This window comes from Panthera tigris, chromosome C1 (assembly GCF_018350195.1).
Source record: "Panthera tigris isolate Pti1 chromosome C1, P.tigris_Pti1_mat1.1, whole genome shotgun sequence".
Taxonomy (NCBI): Eukaryota; Metazoa; Chordata; class Mammalia; order Carnivora; family Felidae; genus Panthera; species Panthera tigris.
Genome location: NC_056667.1, coordinates 181,332,355 through 181,346,903, shown reverse-complemented (window position 1 = coordinate 181,346,903; position 14,549 = coordinate 181,332,355). Strand labels below are relative to the sequence as shown.

The 14,549-nt window shown below is 36.5% G+C and overlaps 1 protein-coding gene and 1 pseudogene across 8 annotated transcripts in view; one reads left to right on the top strand and one right to left on the bottom strand.

Annotated features, from left to right (window-relative positions):
• The window catches only part of CCDC150 (coiled-coil domain containing 150), a 96,906-nt gene that overhangs the window by 53,977 nt on the left and 28,380 nt on the right, over nucleotides 1-14,549 (bottom strand). For all 8 annotated transcript variants that reach the window (XM_042994967.1, XM_042994968.1, XM_042994969.1 and 5 more), the window contains 4 exons: nucleotides 12,791-12,898; nucleotides 8,080-8,204; nucleotides 7,660-7,837; nucleotides 7,039-7,107 (listed from right to left, as the gene is read on the bottom strand). In XM_042994967.1, coding sequence (XP_042850901.1) covers nucleotides 7,039-7,107; nucleotides 7,660-7,837; nucleotides 8,080-8,204; nucleotides 12,791-12,898 — 480 coding nt within the window. The remainder of the gene's footprint in view (nucleotides 1-7,038; nucleotides 7,108-7,659; nucleotides 7,838-8,079; nucleotides 8,205-12,790; nucleotides 12,899-14,549) is intronic.
• Nucleotides 9,554-10,296, top strand: LOC102958591 (annotated as a pseudogene).

Below are 14,549 nucleotides of genomic sequence, written 5' to 3'. Positions count from 1 at the left end.
AAGTCATTGAATCAATAATAATAATAATTAAAAACAAATAAAACAAAAAATTCCCCACAAAGAAAAACCTAGAACCAGATGGCTTCTGGTGAATTTTATAAAACATTTAAAGATGAATTAGCACCAGTGCCTCAAAAACTCTTCCCAAAAATAGAAGGGGTGGGAACACTTACCAAATCATTTTAAGAGACCAGTATTGCCTGGATACTAAACCCAAAGTCATCACAAGAAAACTAGAGAACAATATCCCTTATTTATAACAATTCAAAAATCCTCAACAAGCAAGCCAAATGAAACAACATAAAAGGATTATACATCATGAGCAAGTAAAATTCATCCCCCAAATGAGAACTTGGTTCAATATTTGAAATCAACCAATGTAATATACCATAGTAATAAAGGACAAAATCTACAAGATTATCTTGATAGACATAGAATATGCAATTGACAAAATTCAACATACTTTCATGATAAAAACTCTCCAAACCAGGAATAGAAGGAAATTTCCTCATCCTGATAAAGGGTGTTTAGAAAAAGCCCACAGCTAATATCATACTTCATGGTGACAGACTGAAAGCTTTCCCAAGATGAGGAACAAGACAAGGATGTCTGTCTGCTCTCACCATTTCTATTCAGTGTTGTATTGGAGATTCTATCCAAGGCAATTACACAAGGGGGAAAAATAAAGAAGAAAGAAAGAAAGAAAAGACAGGAAAATGTGAAAGGGAGAAATAAAACTATCTCTATTTGCAGATGACACATTCTTATATAGAAAAAATATATTGAGGGGCGCCTGGGTGGCTCAGTCTGTTAAGCGTCCGACTTCAGCTCAGGTCACGATCTCACACTCCGTGGGTTCGAGCCCCGCATTGGGCTCTGGGCCGATGGCTCAGAGCCTGGAGCCTGCTTCCGATTCTATGTCTCCCTCTCTCTGCCCCTCCCCCGTTCATGCTCTGTCTCTCTCTGTCTCAAAAATAAATAAACGTTACAAACATATGGCCAACTCATCTTTGACAAAGCAGGAAAGAACATCCAATGGAAAAAAGACAGTCTCTTTAACAAATGGTGCTGGGAGAACTGGACAGCAACATGCAGAAGGTTGAAACTAGACCACTTTCTCACACCATTCACAAAAACAAACTCAAAATGGATAAAGGACCTGAATGTGAGACAGGAAACCATCAAAACCTTAGAGGAGAAAGCAGGAAAAGACCTCTCTGACCTCAGCCATAGCAATCTCTTACTCGACACATCCCCAAAGGCAAGGGAATTAAAAGCAAAAGTGAATTGCTGGGACCTTATGAAGATAAAAAGCTTCTGCACAGCAAAGGAAACAACCAACAAAACTAAAAGGCAACCAACGGAATGGGAAAAGATATTTGCAAATGACATATCGGACAAAGGGCTAGTATCCAAAATCTATAAAGAGCTCACAAAACTCCACACCCAAAAAACAAATAACCCAGTGAAGAAACGGGTAGAAAACATGAATGGACACTTCTCTAAAGAAGACATCCAGATGGCCAACAGGCACATGAAAAGATGTTCAACGTCACTCCTTATCAGGGAAATACAAATCAAAACCACACTCAGATATCACCTCACGCCAGTCAGAGTGGCCAAAATGAAGAAATCAGGAGACTATAGATGCTGGAGAGGATGTGGAGAAACGGGAACCCTCTTGCACTGTTGGTGGGAATGCAAATTGGTGCAGCCGCTCTGGAAAGCAGTGTGGAGGTTCCTCAGAAAATTAAAAATAGACCTACCCTATGACCCAGCAATAGCACTGCTAGGAATTTACCCAAGGGATACAGGAGTACTGATGCATAGGGGCACTTGTACCCCAATGTTTATAGCAGCACTCTCAACAATAGCCAAATGATGGAAAGAGCCTAAATGTCCATCAACTGAAGAATGGATAAAGAAATTGTGGTTTATATACACAATGGAATACTACGTGGCAATGAGAAAAAATGAAATATGGCCTTTTGTAGCAACGTGGATGGAACTGGAGAGTGTGATGCTAAGTGAAATAAGCCATACAGAGAAAGACAGATACCATATGGTTTCACTCGTATGTGGATCCTGAGAAACTTAACAGAAACCCATGGGGGAGGGGAAGGAAAAAAAAAAAAAAAAAGAGGTTAGAGTGGGAGAGAGCCAAAGCATAAGAGACTGTTAAAAACTGAGAACAAACTGAGGGTTGATGGGGGGTGGGAGGGAGGGGAGGGTGGGTGATGGGTATTGAGGAGGGCACCTTTTGGGATGAGCACTGGGTGTTGTATGGAAACCAATTTGACAATAAATTTCATATATTAAAAAAATTAAATTAAATTAAATTAAATTTAAAAAAAAAGAAAAAAAAAAGAAAAAATATATTGATTGCAATACTCCCTTAATTGAGATACAGATTTAATACAAACTCTATCAAAATTTCAGCTGCCCTTTTTTTGCAGAAAATTAAAAGCTGATCCTAAAACTCATATAGAAATATAAGTATCCAGAATTGTCACAATAATCTTAACAACAACAAAAAAAGGCTCTTGCATCTTGATTTCAAAACTTACTACAAAACTACAGTAATCAACACTGTGTGGTTTGGGCATAAGGAAAGACATAGAAACCAGTGTAACAGAATTGAAAGTCCAGAAATAAATTCATACATCTATGGTAAATTGGGTTTTGACTAAGGAGCCAACACTATTCAAGAGAAAGAAGAGCTCTGCAACAAATAGTGCTGGCACAATTGGATATCCACAGATAAAATAATGAAGTTGAACCTCTACCTCAACCCATATATAAAATTAACTCAAAATGGATCAAAGACCTAAATGTAATATGAAAAACTGTAAAATTCTTAGAATAAAAAAATGTTAATCTTTGTGATCTTGGATTAGGCAACAGTTTCCCAGTTTCTTTGATTTTGTAACATCAAAGCACAGACAACCAAAAAAATAAATAAGTAAACTGAATGTCAAAAAATCTAAAAATTTAAAAACAGAACCCATAGTGGGTGCCTGAGTGGCTCAGTCAGTTGAACATCCAACTCTTGATTCTGGCTCAGGTTATGATCCCAGGGTCATGGGATTGGGCCCTGCATCAGGCTCCGGGCTGAGCATGGAGCCTGCTTAAGATTCTCTTTCTTTCCCTCCCTCCTTCCCTCTCTCTCTTTCTCTCTCTCTCTGTCCCTCTGCCCTTCTCCCCTGCTTGCGCTCTTTCTTAAAAAAATAAAAAATAAAAAACAGAACTCATAGAATGGGAGAAAAATATCTGCAAATCACAAATCTGATAAGGAGCTACCATCCAGAATGTATAAAGAACTCCTACAACTGAACAATTAAAAAACAACCCAGTTTACAATGGGCAACTGATCTAAATAGACATTTCTCCAAAGAAGATATACAAATGGCCAATAAGCACATAAAAATAGGCTCAACATCTTTAGTTGTTAGTCATTAGGGAAATGCAAATCAAAATCACAACAAGGTACCATTTTCACAACTACTAGGATGGCTATTATTAAAAAACAAAAAAATAAAAAAGTTGGTAAGGATGTGGAGAAATTGGAATCTTTGTACATTGCTGGTGGGAATGTAAAATAGTTTGGCACTGTGGACAACAGTCTGGTGGTTCCTCAGAAACTTAAAACAAAATTACCATATGGCCCAGCAATTCCATTCCTTGGTATGTATCTCAAACAAATACATGCACAACACATATGTACGTTTATAGCAGCACTAATCACAACAGCTCAAAGGTGCAAACAATGCAAGTGTCTATCAACAGATGAACAGATCAACAAAACAAATTGTGGTATGTGTATATATACATCATACACACACACTGTGAATATTACTCAACTGTAAAAGGGAGTAAAAGGGTATGGATTACTGAAATGTACAAAAACATGAATTAACCTCAAAAATATTATGCTAAGAAGCCAGACACAAAAGATCACTTATCGTATGATTACATTTACATGAAATATCCAGATAGGCAGATCCATACAGACAGAATGCAGATTGGTTGCTGTCAGGGGCGAGAAGAAAGAGGGAAATGATTACCTACTGGGTATGGGGTTTCCTTCTGGGTGATGAAAATGTTTTGGAACTAGACAGAGGTGGTGGGTACATAACATTGCAAATATATATAAAGCTACTGAATTGTTCCCTTTAAAGTGTTTGATTTTTTATTATGTGAATTTCAGCTTAATTAAAAAAACACCGTGAGATACTTCATACCCACTTGGATGGGTATATTAATTTTTTAAAAAGCAGACAATAACAAACGTAGGTGAAAATGTGAAAATACATGAATCTTCATACACTGCTGGTGAGATTGCAAAATGGTGCAGCCACTTTGTAAAACACTTTGGTAGTTTCTCAAAATGATAGTTATATGACCCAGTTTTACTCCTAAAGATATGCTTACACACACAAAAATTGTATGCAAATGTTCACTGCATTATTCTTCACAGCCAGAAATTGGGAACAACCAAATCTCTATCAACTGATGAATGGCTGAGTCAAGTTTGGTGCAGTCACACAATATAATATTATTCCGTCATTAAAAGGAATGAAATATTGACATTTACTACTATTTCAAGGACATACCTTGAAAACATCATACCTAGTAAAGAGGCAAGACCCAAAAGGCCACATACTATTTTATGTTATTTATATGAAATGGGAGAATAAACACATTCATAGAGACAGAAAGTACAATAGTTGCCAGGGGTTGGGGGCAGGGCAGAATGGAGAGTGAAGGCTAATGGGTACCAGGTTTTGTTTTGGTGATAAAAAGGTTCTAGAATTAGATAGTGATGATGTTTGCACAGACTTGTGAATATACTAAGAAATCACTCAATTGTATATTTTAAGAAGGTGAATTTATCATATACTAATTATCTCAATACAAAGGATTAGAACAATCAATCCATCTGAAAATAAAATGAACCTTAAACTATACCTTTTATGATATCCAAAATTAACTAGAAATGGGTCATAGCCCTGATCTAAAACCCAAAACTATAAATGTCTAGAGAGCAAAAAAGAAAATCTTTGTGACCTTAGGTCAGGCAAAAACTTCTTAGATATGATCCAAAATTAAAAGTATGACACAAAAAATATGATCCAAAAATTTAAAAATTCATAAGTTGGATTTCATCAAAATGTAAAACTTCTGTTCTTTGAAAGAGCACGAAAAAATAAGGCATAAAGTGGAAGAAAAATATGTAAAGCACATATAAGATTTGTACATATACAAAGAATAAGAATTTTTTTTTTTTTAACATTTATTTATTTTTGAGACAGAGGAGACAGAGAATGAACGGGGGAGGGTCAGAGAGAGGGAGACACAGAATCTGAAACAGGCTCCAGGCTCTGAGCTGTAAGCACAGAGCCCGACGTGGGGCTTGAACTCACGGACCACGAGATCATGACCTGAACCGAAGTCGGCCGCTTAACTGACTGCGCCACCCAGGCGCCCCAAGAATAAGAATTTTTTACATAAGAATCATACAAGACTGTTTTACAATCTCTAGAAAAAAAACAACAGTAAGAAAATAATAAGAAAAACTGAATTAAAAGTGGTTAAAAGATTTGAAGAGACACTTCAAGTTGTGGATGACAAGCAGAGGAAAAGATGCTCAATATTATTAATCACTAGAGAAATGCAAATTACAGCCACAATAATACACCCCCCTATGCCAGTCAGAATGGCTAAAACTAAAAGGACAGACAATACCAAGAGTTGGTGAGAATGCAGAGAAAATGATGGGAAGGCAAGATAGTACAGATTCTTTGGAAAACAGTCAAATGGTTTATTATTATGTCAAACATATATTTACCATAGGATCTAGAATTCCAAATTCTGTTAAGTAGCCAAGAGAAATAAAAATACATGTTCATATTTGAATATTTATACAGGCTTTATTCATAACTGCCAAATTTTACCATCTCAAATGTCCTTCAAATGGGTAAAGAAATTGTGGTATATCCATATAATGGAACACAAACAACTGATACATATGACAGCATGGATGAACTTCAGATACCTTATGCTAAATAAAAGAAGCCAGACTTAAAATGCTGCATGTTGTATGATTCCATTTATGATATTCTGGGAAAGGCATAACCAAAGGAACAGAAAAGCAGATCCATGGTTGTCAAGGGATGGAAGTGGAAGAAGAGGTTGATTACAAAGAGGCACGAGGGGCCTCCCTGAGGTGATAGAAGTGTTCTGTATTTTCATTGTGATGATAGTTATATAATTGTATGTGTTTGTCAAAACTCACAGAACTGTACACTAAAAAAAAAGTGAATTTCACTATGCATATTATAACTTAATAGGTCTGACTTCAGAAAAACATAGCTTTACAATGAATACACATTTGAAAAATATCAAATTAGGCAAAAAAAAAAAAAAAAAAAAAAGGACCCTGTATAAGCATGATCACTTGGCCTAATATAATTTCCCTAATGAACAAATATCTTTTAGCCCCATGAACTTACATTTAGGTTATGCTCAGACAAATGAAATCAGACAAGCAAAATGATGCTATGTCTTTGTTTTATTTTAATAAGAATTATATTGTGTCTCTGGCCATTCTATCTTATTAGAACACAGAAAAGAGTATCTCACAGATGAAGTGACAGGTGCTAATAGGTACTTAGGAAGCCCAATTGGCTTTAGGAAACAAAAAACCCAGCTCTGTCAGCAATTATCTCTTTGCCTCCCACAGGACCATTAGCTCACTCTCAAGGGACTTCCTGGCTAAAATACTCAGTAACACTAGGGCCAGAGGTGGTCATGACTCACTGGCAAACGCCAGATCTCAACAAGTGCTCCCTGGAAGCAGCCTTGTGCCACAGTGCCTGGAGTGCTGAGTCGCATCCAGCCCAGGGGCTTCTTTGTCCTTCCACATCTTGGTATTCAACAAAATAACCCATCTCCTCAGTAAGATAAGCTGATACAGGAGGCAGAGGTACAGAAGGAAATAAAATACAGTGAAATGTCAATAAATAAAATGTGGAGTACCTTGTTTTTAGCTAATTCCTTTTCCAAATTGCATTTTTCTTGAGCTATTTCTTTCTCTGTTTTATTAACCTGCCCAAGGAGGGGAAAAAGAGAAATGGGTCAATTTTAAAGCAGGTGACAGTCTCTACTATAGCAGACACACCCTGCATGTTAATTAATACCTACACTGCAGAGATAGAACATCCTCTCAGAAAAGGGGCCACTCAGGGAGTCTCTGAGGCAGAGCAGACTTCACAAATAGCCCTGAAATTAGAAAGACACGTCTGCATGTCAGACTCTGATGGTACCTTCCTAAATAGGAAGATAGGGCTGTTCCCCCTTAACCTCCATTGTCCACTCCTTCAGGGGAAATCAATTTTTTAAATCTGACCCCTTCACTAACATGAGGATGTGTGAACTATGAGTTGACATTCACTAACGCTGTATAAGGGCATGCTGTTTGGCACAGACTACTCCACATGCTAAAAAACATAGATCAGCTACCTAAAGACTTCTTTAATGGGCAACTCAGACAAACTGCATCTGAGTGGGCTGTATTTCTTTTCTTATCTTGCACTCAAAATAGTTTTAGAACAAGATCACCACCCCAACCAGGAGGTAATATAAATCTGCTTCTTCTACCTCTTCCTGAAGTCTTTCTTTCTCCTCTAGAAGGGACTTCTTCTCTTGCATCGATGCTTCCAATTCACCTCGCAATCTTGCAATAGTTGATTCCAGCAGCTCTTTCTGCAAGGCTGCCCTCTTCTCAGCATCCTGTGCTTTCTGGATACACTGATTATGCTCAAGGATTAAATGGTCCCTGTAGGAAGAGAACAAGGAGACATGAGCACTCAATGAGAGTTCTTTAATAGAGTCATTTCTTGGAGAGCATACTGCCTGACAGCAGTTACCAAAATGTTCTAACAGAACTAGTTCCTTGAGGGCAAAGTCTTTACCTTTGTGTCTGGCCCAAGAAATGCAGAATTAAATGTTCTCATTAAAGATAAGAAATACAAAGGCAAGAATAAAAGATACAGAAGAAGTTGTCTATAATTTACTTACAGATGTTCCTGGAGCTGGGTCTTCTGATTCTGAACACTCTGTAGCTCAGTAGTGATACTGGCATGGGCTGCATCCAGCAAGAAGTTTTGTTCTTGAAATGTCTGTGTCATCATTTTCTGCTCTATCTGAATTTTAAAAGTCATATTAAAAGCTGAGATGCCAGACAGTCATTTGATGGGGTATCATCCAATCATACTGAATTAACTTACAAAAGACAAATTTTTATATAAATAAAACCTTTTTAAAAAAGAACTTAATGCTCAGCTCTCTCTGTCGCCACTCTGACCTGACCACAGTTCTATCATTCTATGGCTCTACCAGCCAAGAGTGAAGATGCATTGTCTACCCAGCCTGCTGCAAAATCTGTAAAACTCAACATGAACATATTTTTAGATAAAAAATTCTATTAAGAATATTTTGGTACTTTAAAATTTCAATTATTTTGAAAAGTAAAATATCAATGCAGATAAAGTGAAAAGATCTCTTCACCTATATCTCCCGCCACCCCAATCAAATAATCCCCCTTTCCAGGGACAATCATGTTAATAATATGGTGTGAATTCTTTGGAAAATATTTAAAATTGCACCCAGATACCGTGATAGCAAAAGTACTATATAGGAATACCTAGGAGATATTATGGGCTCAGTTCCAGACCACGACAATAAAGCAAATATTACAATAAAGCTAGTCAAATGATTTTGTTTCCCAATGCATACACAAGTTATGTTTACACCATACTGTAGTCTATTAAGTGTGCAGTAGCATTATGTCTTAAAAAACAAAGTATATAATTTAAAAACACTTTATTGCTAAAAAAATGTTAACCATCATCTGAGCTCTGTGTGAGGCTGAAATCCATTTTTCCAAATTCCTGTGAATGTTGATGCTTTGGCCTCTTTCCACAAATCACGAATGTTTTTAAAGGAATCTAGAATGGTGAATTCTTTCCAAAGGTTTTCAATTTCCTTTGCCCAGATCCATCAGAGTAATCACTATCTATGGCAGCTATATATAGCCTTATGAAATAGATTTCTTAAATAATAAAACTTGAAAATTAAAATTACTGCTTGGTTCATGAATTGCAGAATAGATATGTTAGCAGGCATGAAAACAATGACCTCGTCCAACTCCATTGGAGTTCTTGGGTGACCAAGTGCATTGTCAATGAACAGTAATATTTTGAAAGCAATCTTTTTTCTGAGCCACAACAATGGGCTTAAAATATTCAGTAAATTGGAGCACCTGGGTGGCTCAATTAGTTAAGTGTCTGACTCTTAATTTTGGCTCAATTTTGGCTCACAGATGTGAAATTAAGCCCCTTGCCCTTGGGCTCTGCGCTGGGCATTGGAGCCTGCTTAAGATTCTCTTTCTCCCTCTTTTCCTGTCCTGCTCACACACATGCACACTCTAAAACATAAATAAATAAAATAAAAATAAAAATATTCAGTAATCATGTTGTAATCAGATGTCATCCAGGCTCTCTTGTTCCATCTATAGAACACAGGCAGAGTCGATTTAGCATAATTCTTAACGGTCCTAGGATTTTTCGGAATGGTCAACAAACACTGGCTTCAACTTAGAGTCACTCGTTGCATTAGCCCCAAACAAGAGTCAGCTTGGCTCTTTCTCTTCAACAAGATGGCTGAGCAACAAATGTAGAGATGCAGATTTTTGTGAAGACCCCGACTCTCACTCTGACCCTTTAGAATGGGTCCAGTGACAGCATTTGGAATGTCAATGTCAAAATCCAAGACAAGGAGAGCATCCCCTGTAACCAGCAGTGTCTGATTTTTGCAGACCAACAGCTAGAGGATGGCTGCACTCTCAGACACTACAATATTCAGAAAGAGTTCACCCTGCACTTGGTGCTTTGTCTGTGGGCTGCAGCATTGAGCCTTCTTTCCCTCTTCTAGCTCGTTCAGAAATAAACTGTGACAAAATTATCTGCTTTAAGGGTTATGCTCACCTGCACCCCTGAGCAGTCAACTGCTGCAAGAAATGCAGCCACACCAACAACCTGTGCCCCAAGGGGAAGGTCAAATAAGGCCCCTCCCTTAGCTCTTCCTTTGCCTGCAGGGCAGACTCCTGCCTGAGTCCTATGGCCCTGGAGCTTCCATAAAGTTTCCCTTACACTGAGTGGGGGAAAAAAGGGGAGTCAGGCTGTGTTTTGAAGCCAGGCATGGACTTCTCCTTTCTAGCTACGTTAAGTCCTAAATGGCCTCTTCCAATGGCAGGTTTTGTCTACATTGAAAATCTGTCATTTAGTGTGGCCACATTCATTAATCATCTTCTAGATCTCAGAGAACTTGCTGCAGCTTCTATGTTAGCACTTGCTTCCACTTTCATGTTATGGAGACGGCTTCTTGCCTTAAATCTCATGAACCAACTTCTCTTAGCTTCCAACTTTTCTTCTGCAGCCTCCCCACCTCTCTCAGCCTTCATAGAATTGAAGAGAGCTACTAGTGCCTTGCTCCGGATTAGGCTTTGGTTTAAGGAAGTGTTGTAAATGGTTTGATCTTCTATCCAGACCACTAAAACTTTGTCCATACCAGCAATAAGGCTGTTTCACTTTCTTTTTTAATTTTTATTTTTTAAAATTTTATTTAAATCTAAGTCAGTTAACATATAGTGTAAAAATGGTTTCAGGAATAGAATTTAGTAATTCACCATTTACATATAATACCCAGTGCTCATCCCAACAAGTGCCCTCCTTAATGTCCACTACCCATTTAGCCCATACCCCCACTCAACAGCCCTCCAGCAACCCTCAGTTTGTTCTCTGTATTTAAGAGTCTCTTATGGTTTGTCTTCTCTGTTTTTACCACTTTCTATCATTCATGTGTTCACTGTAGTACTTTTAATTTCCTTCAAGAACTTTTCCTTTGCATTCACAAGTTGGCTAAATGTTTGGTACCCAGAGGCCTACCTTTTGGCCTTTCTTGGCTTCTGACATGGCTTTCTCACTAAGCTTAATCATTTCTAGCTTTTGAATTATAGTGAGAGATGTACAACTCTTCCTTTCACATGAACACTTAAGAGACCATTGTAGGATTATTAACTGGCCTAATTTCAATACTGTTGGACCTCAGGAAATAGGAGGTCTGAGAAGAGGGAGAGATATGGGGGAATAGCTGATCAAAGAAGCCAGAACACACACAACATTTATAAAGTTTCCCATTTTATAGGGGCATGGTTTGTGCTGCCCCAAAAGAATTACAATACATCAAAGACCAAATTATCACAGATCACCAGAACAAAAATAATGAAAAAGTCTGAAATGCTGTGAGATGTTCCAAAATATGACACAGAGCACAAAATAGGGCACAATATGAGAAAATTGCTACTGAAAAATGGCACGGACTTGCTAGATGCAGGATTACCACAAACCTTCAATTTGTAAAAAATGTGATTACTTGAGAAGCACAATGAATATATATCTGTAACTGTTTTGCAGAATTTATTTTCTCTGGCTCATCATATTGGACTTATCAAAACATAACATTTTTACACATATGCCCTCTACCTACAATATACAAAACTTTTGCAAGTATAGTACATATTAACAATTACTTTTGTAAACATATTTTAAAACACTTTTATCTTAACAATATTTGACTGCAAAGCAAACCTTCACACTTTGGAAAATAAAATGTGTAACATTCCAAAGTTTAAAAATGCTTATGACAGTGTTGCTTGCATATGTCACATTAATTATTCTACTAAATTGTTAGTCCACAAAAGTAGAGATTTTTGTCTTGTTCACCACTATAATCCCATCTAGACCTAGCATCATACCTGCACTGAATAAACACTAAGTGCTTGTTGAATTAATGACAAATATTTATTGAGTATCTTTCTGTGCAGTGGTTAGCACTCTGGGAAATAGCAAAGATATATAAGACAATGTCCTTGGTTCTAGGAAGCTCACAAAGTTATACAGGAAATGAGCCATACATATAAACTGCTCTAGAATGCACAGAGAGGCAGCATAATGTAACAATTAAAAACAGTGACTCTGGAGTGAGACCTAGGTTTCAATCCAGCTCTACCCCTTACTAGCTAGGTGACTTCCGTCAAGTTGTACATTTCTCTAAACCTCATTTTCCTTATTTATAAAATGAAGATAATATTCCTTTACATAATGGCTGCTAGAATCAAAGGACATAATATATGTAAAATCCTTAGCACAATGCTTGGTATACAGTAAGTATGCTCCCAAAAGAGTGAGAGCTATTATTACGATGTTTAGTGTCCCAGGAGTAGAAGGTAACAGAAAAATTGATCCCTTCTGCTTAGAATGAGCAAGCTTCCTGATAAAGGTGAGTCTTAAAGAACGAACAGAATTTCAAATAGCTGAAGAAGTAAAGACCATTCTCAGCAGATGGAATACGGCATAAGCAAAATGGGAAAGTACTGGTGTTTAAGGAAAAAGTATTTTAGGGTCACAGTGTTTTCTATGATTCTATAAACAATAGGACAGGCAATTACTTTTCCTAAAGTAATAGTATTTGAGAAGAAACCATTAAGAAAGTATTGAGTATAAGGCTAAATGACCACTCTTGATTAAAACTGAAAACTGCCAATCAAAAACATTTCTTGGAATTGTTAAAATATTTTATTTATTCAGTTGGTCATGCTTATTTCCTTATCTCTTAGCCAAGGAGTTTTATTGTTGACTCTATCAGAGATGGACTAGTATTAAATGAATACCTGCAGAATGGCTTGATGGTCAGAAATAATTCTGGCATTTTCCATACTAACAGTCTCAAGCATGCTGTGCAGCTCTGAACACCTTCTAGTCAGTTGGTCATTCGAAACCTAAGGTGATATGTACAGCATGTCAGGTTTCTCCAGTAAATAATTTTTTACTTGTTAACCATTATTTTTAATGGTGGCATAGTATTTCACTCTGTATGTGAACCTAATTTATTTAACCTACCTCCAATTGATATTTCATTAGATAACGCTTTCAGAATTTGGAGTCAACACCCCACATAATTCTAAATCAAAAGGAGAAATTTGTTCATCTGGTGGAGCAAGTGAAGCATTCAATAGTTTCTTCACAATTCTGGACACTGGTCAGACACAGCACGATATCTACAGAATGGACTTTACAATGTTGATGCCAAGATTATAGAAATTCATTCCCCAATTTAGATGAGCATTCTGAATTGTTTAGCTAATAACACAAAATGTTTTAAGTTATTTCGCTACCAATTACAGTATTCATAAAAGCAAAATATAGATAATTGTACCATTTCACAAGACAGATCATCCAAAATAAAACAAAATTCTTTTGTACAACAGATCTTTCATACAATTCTGTTGTCTTTTGATATGTAAAATTTGTATTCCTGTGGAAACCATTTATCCTAATTATCAGTTATTTTTGCAAACTGTATTTGCCACGGATCTTATCTTTTTTTTTTAACATGCTGTGGTTTATCTTTATTTTTTTAATTTTATTTTTTATTTTTTAAAGGATCTTATCTTTTAATGAACAAGTTCTTCAAGGATGGGGACAAATAACTCTATAGGATCAATTAAAAAAAATTCAAAAAATGGTAACAAAAAAGAAATGAAAACTTATCTGGAAAGCCTAAGTGGTATGTATAGTACACAAGTTAGGAACATGTTCAGGAGCACTTTAAAGTTCTAAGTTATACACCAAAAAATACGTGGGATAAGACAGAGGTGAATTCCTGAACCTTGAAAAGAACAAGCTAATTTTCTTTGGAGCCAGATTGCTTGAGCTCAAATTATAACTCTGTCACTGATTAGCTATGTTATTAAACCTCTCTGTATATCAACTTCCTTATCTTTAAAATGAGAATAATAAGTTTCTATAGTAGCACTATTGTGAGGATTACAATTTGTTAGTAACATAAGGTGCTTACAATTGTGCCTGGAATGTAGAATGGGTTTGGTAAATGTTAATTACTACTACTACAGCAAAAGTAGCAGTAATAATTTTTATTATTATTTTATAAAAGAACACATTTATTTTGCATTTTCTTTATCACAAAGACAGCACAGCAACATTATGATCCCAACATTGAAGTAACCAAATTGTACTAGGAACAGTTATTTTAAGTGATTAATACTATTCCTTGGCTCTATGAGAAATAACCTGTTTGCCTACACACACACACACACACACACACACACACACACACACACACAAATAACATCAGCTAAATTTGGCAATAACCATCCCACAGAAAATAAGTACACATAACTCTACAATCCAGTAAGCATTTATTAGGTTCCTACTGTGCTACTTGTTATAAAAGATACAAGGAAAGTTTAAGACATTGGCCCTGGCACTCAAGTGCTTAGAAGTTCATAGGTCGAGATGAGAACTATATATATTCAATGGGTAAATTATAAAGCAAACAAAGGCAAAGTGTAAATTAGTGCATTATTTAGCAGTATACCTCATATACTGATGTATCATAGAGCTTTGGTA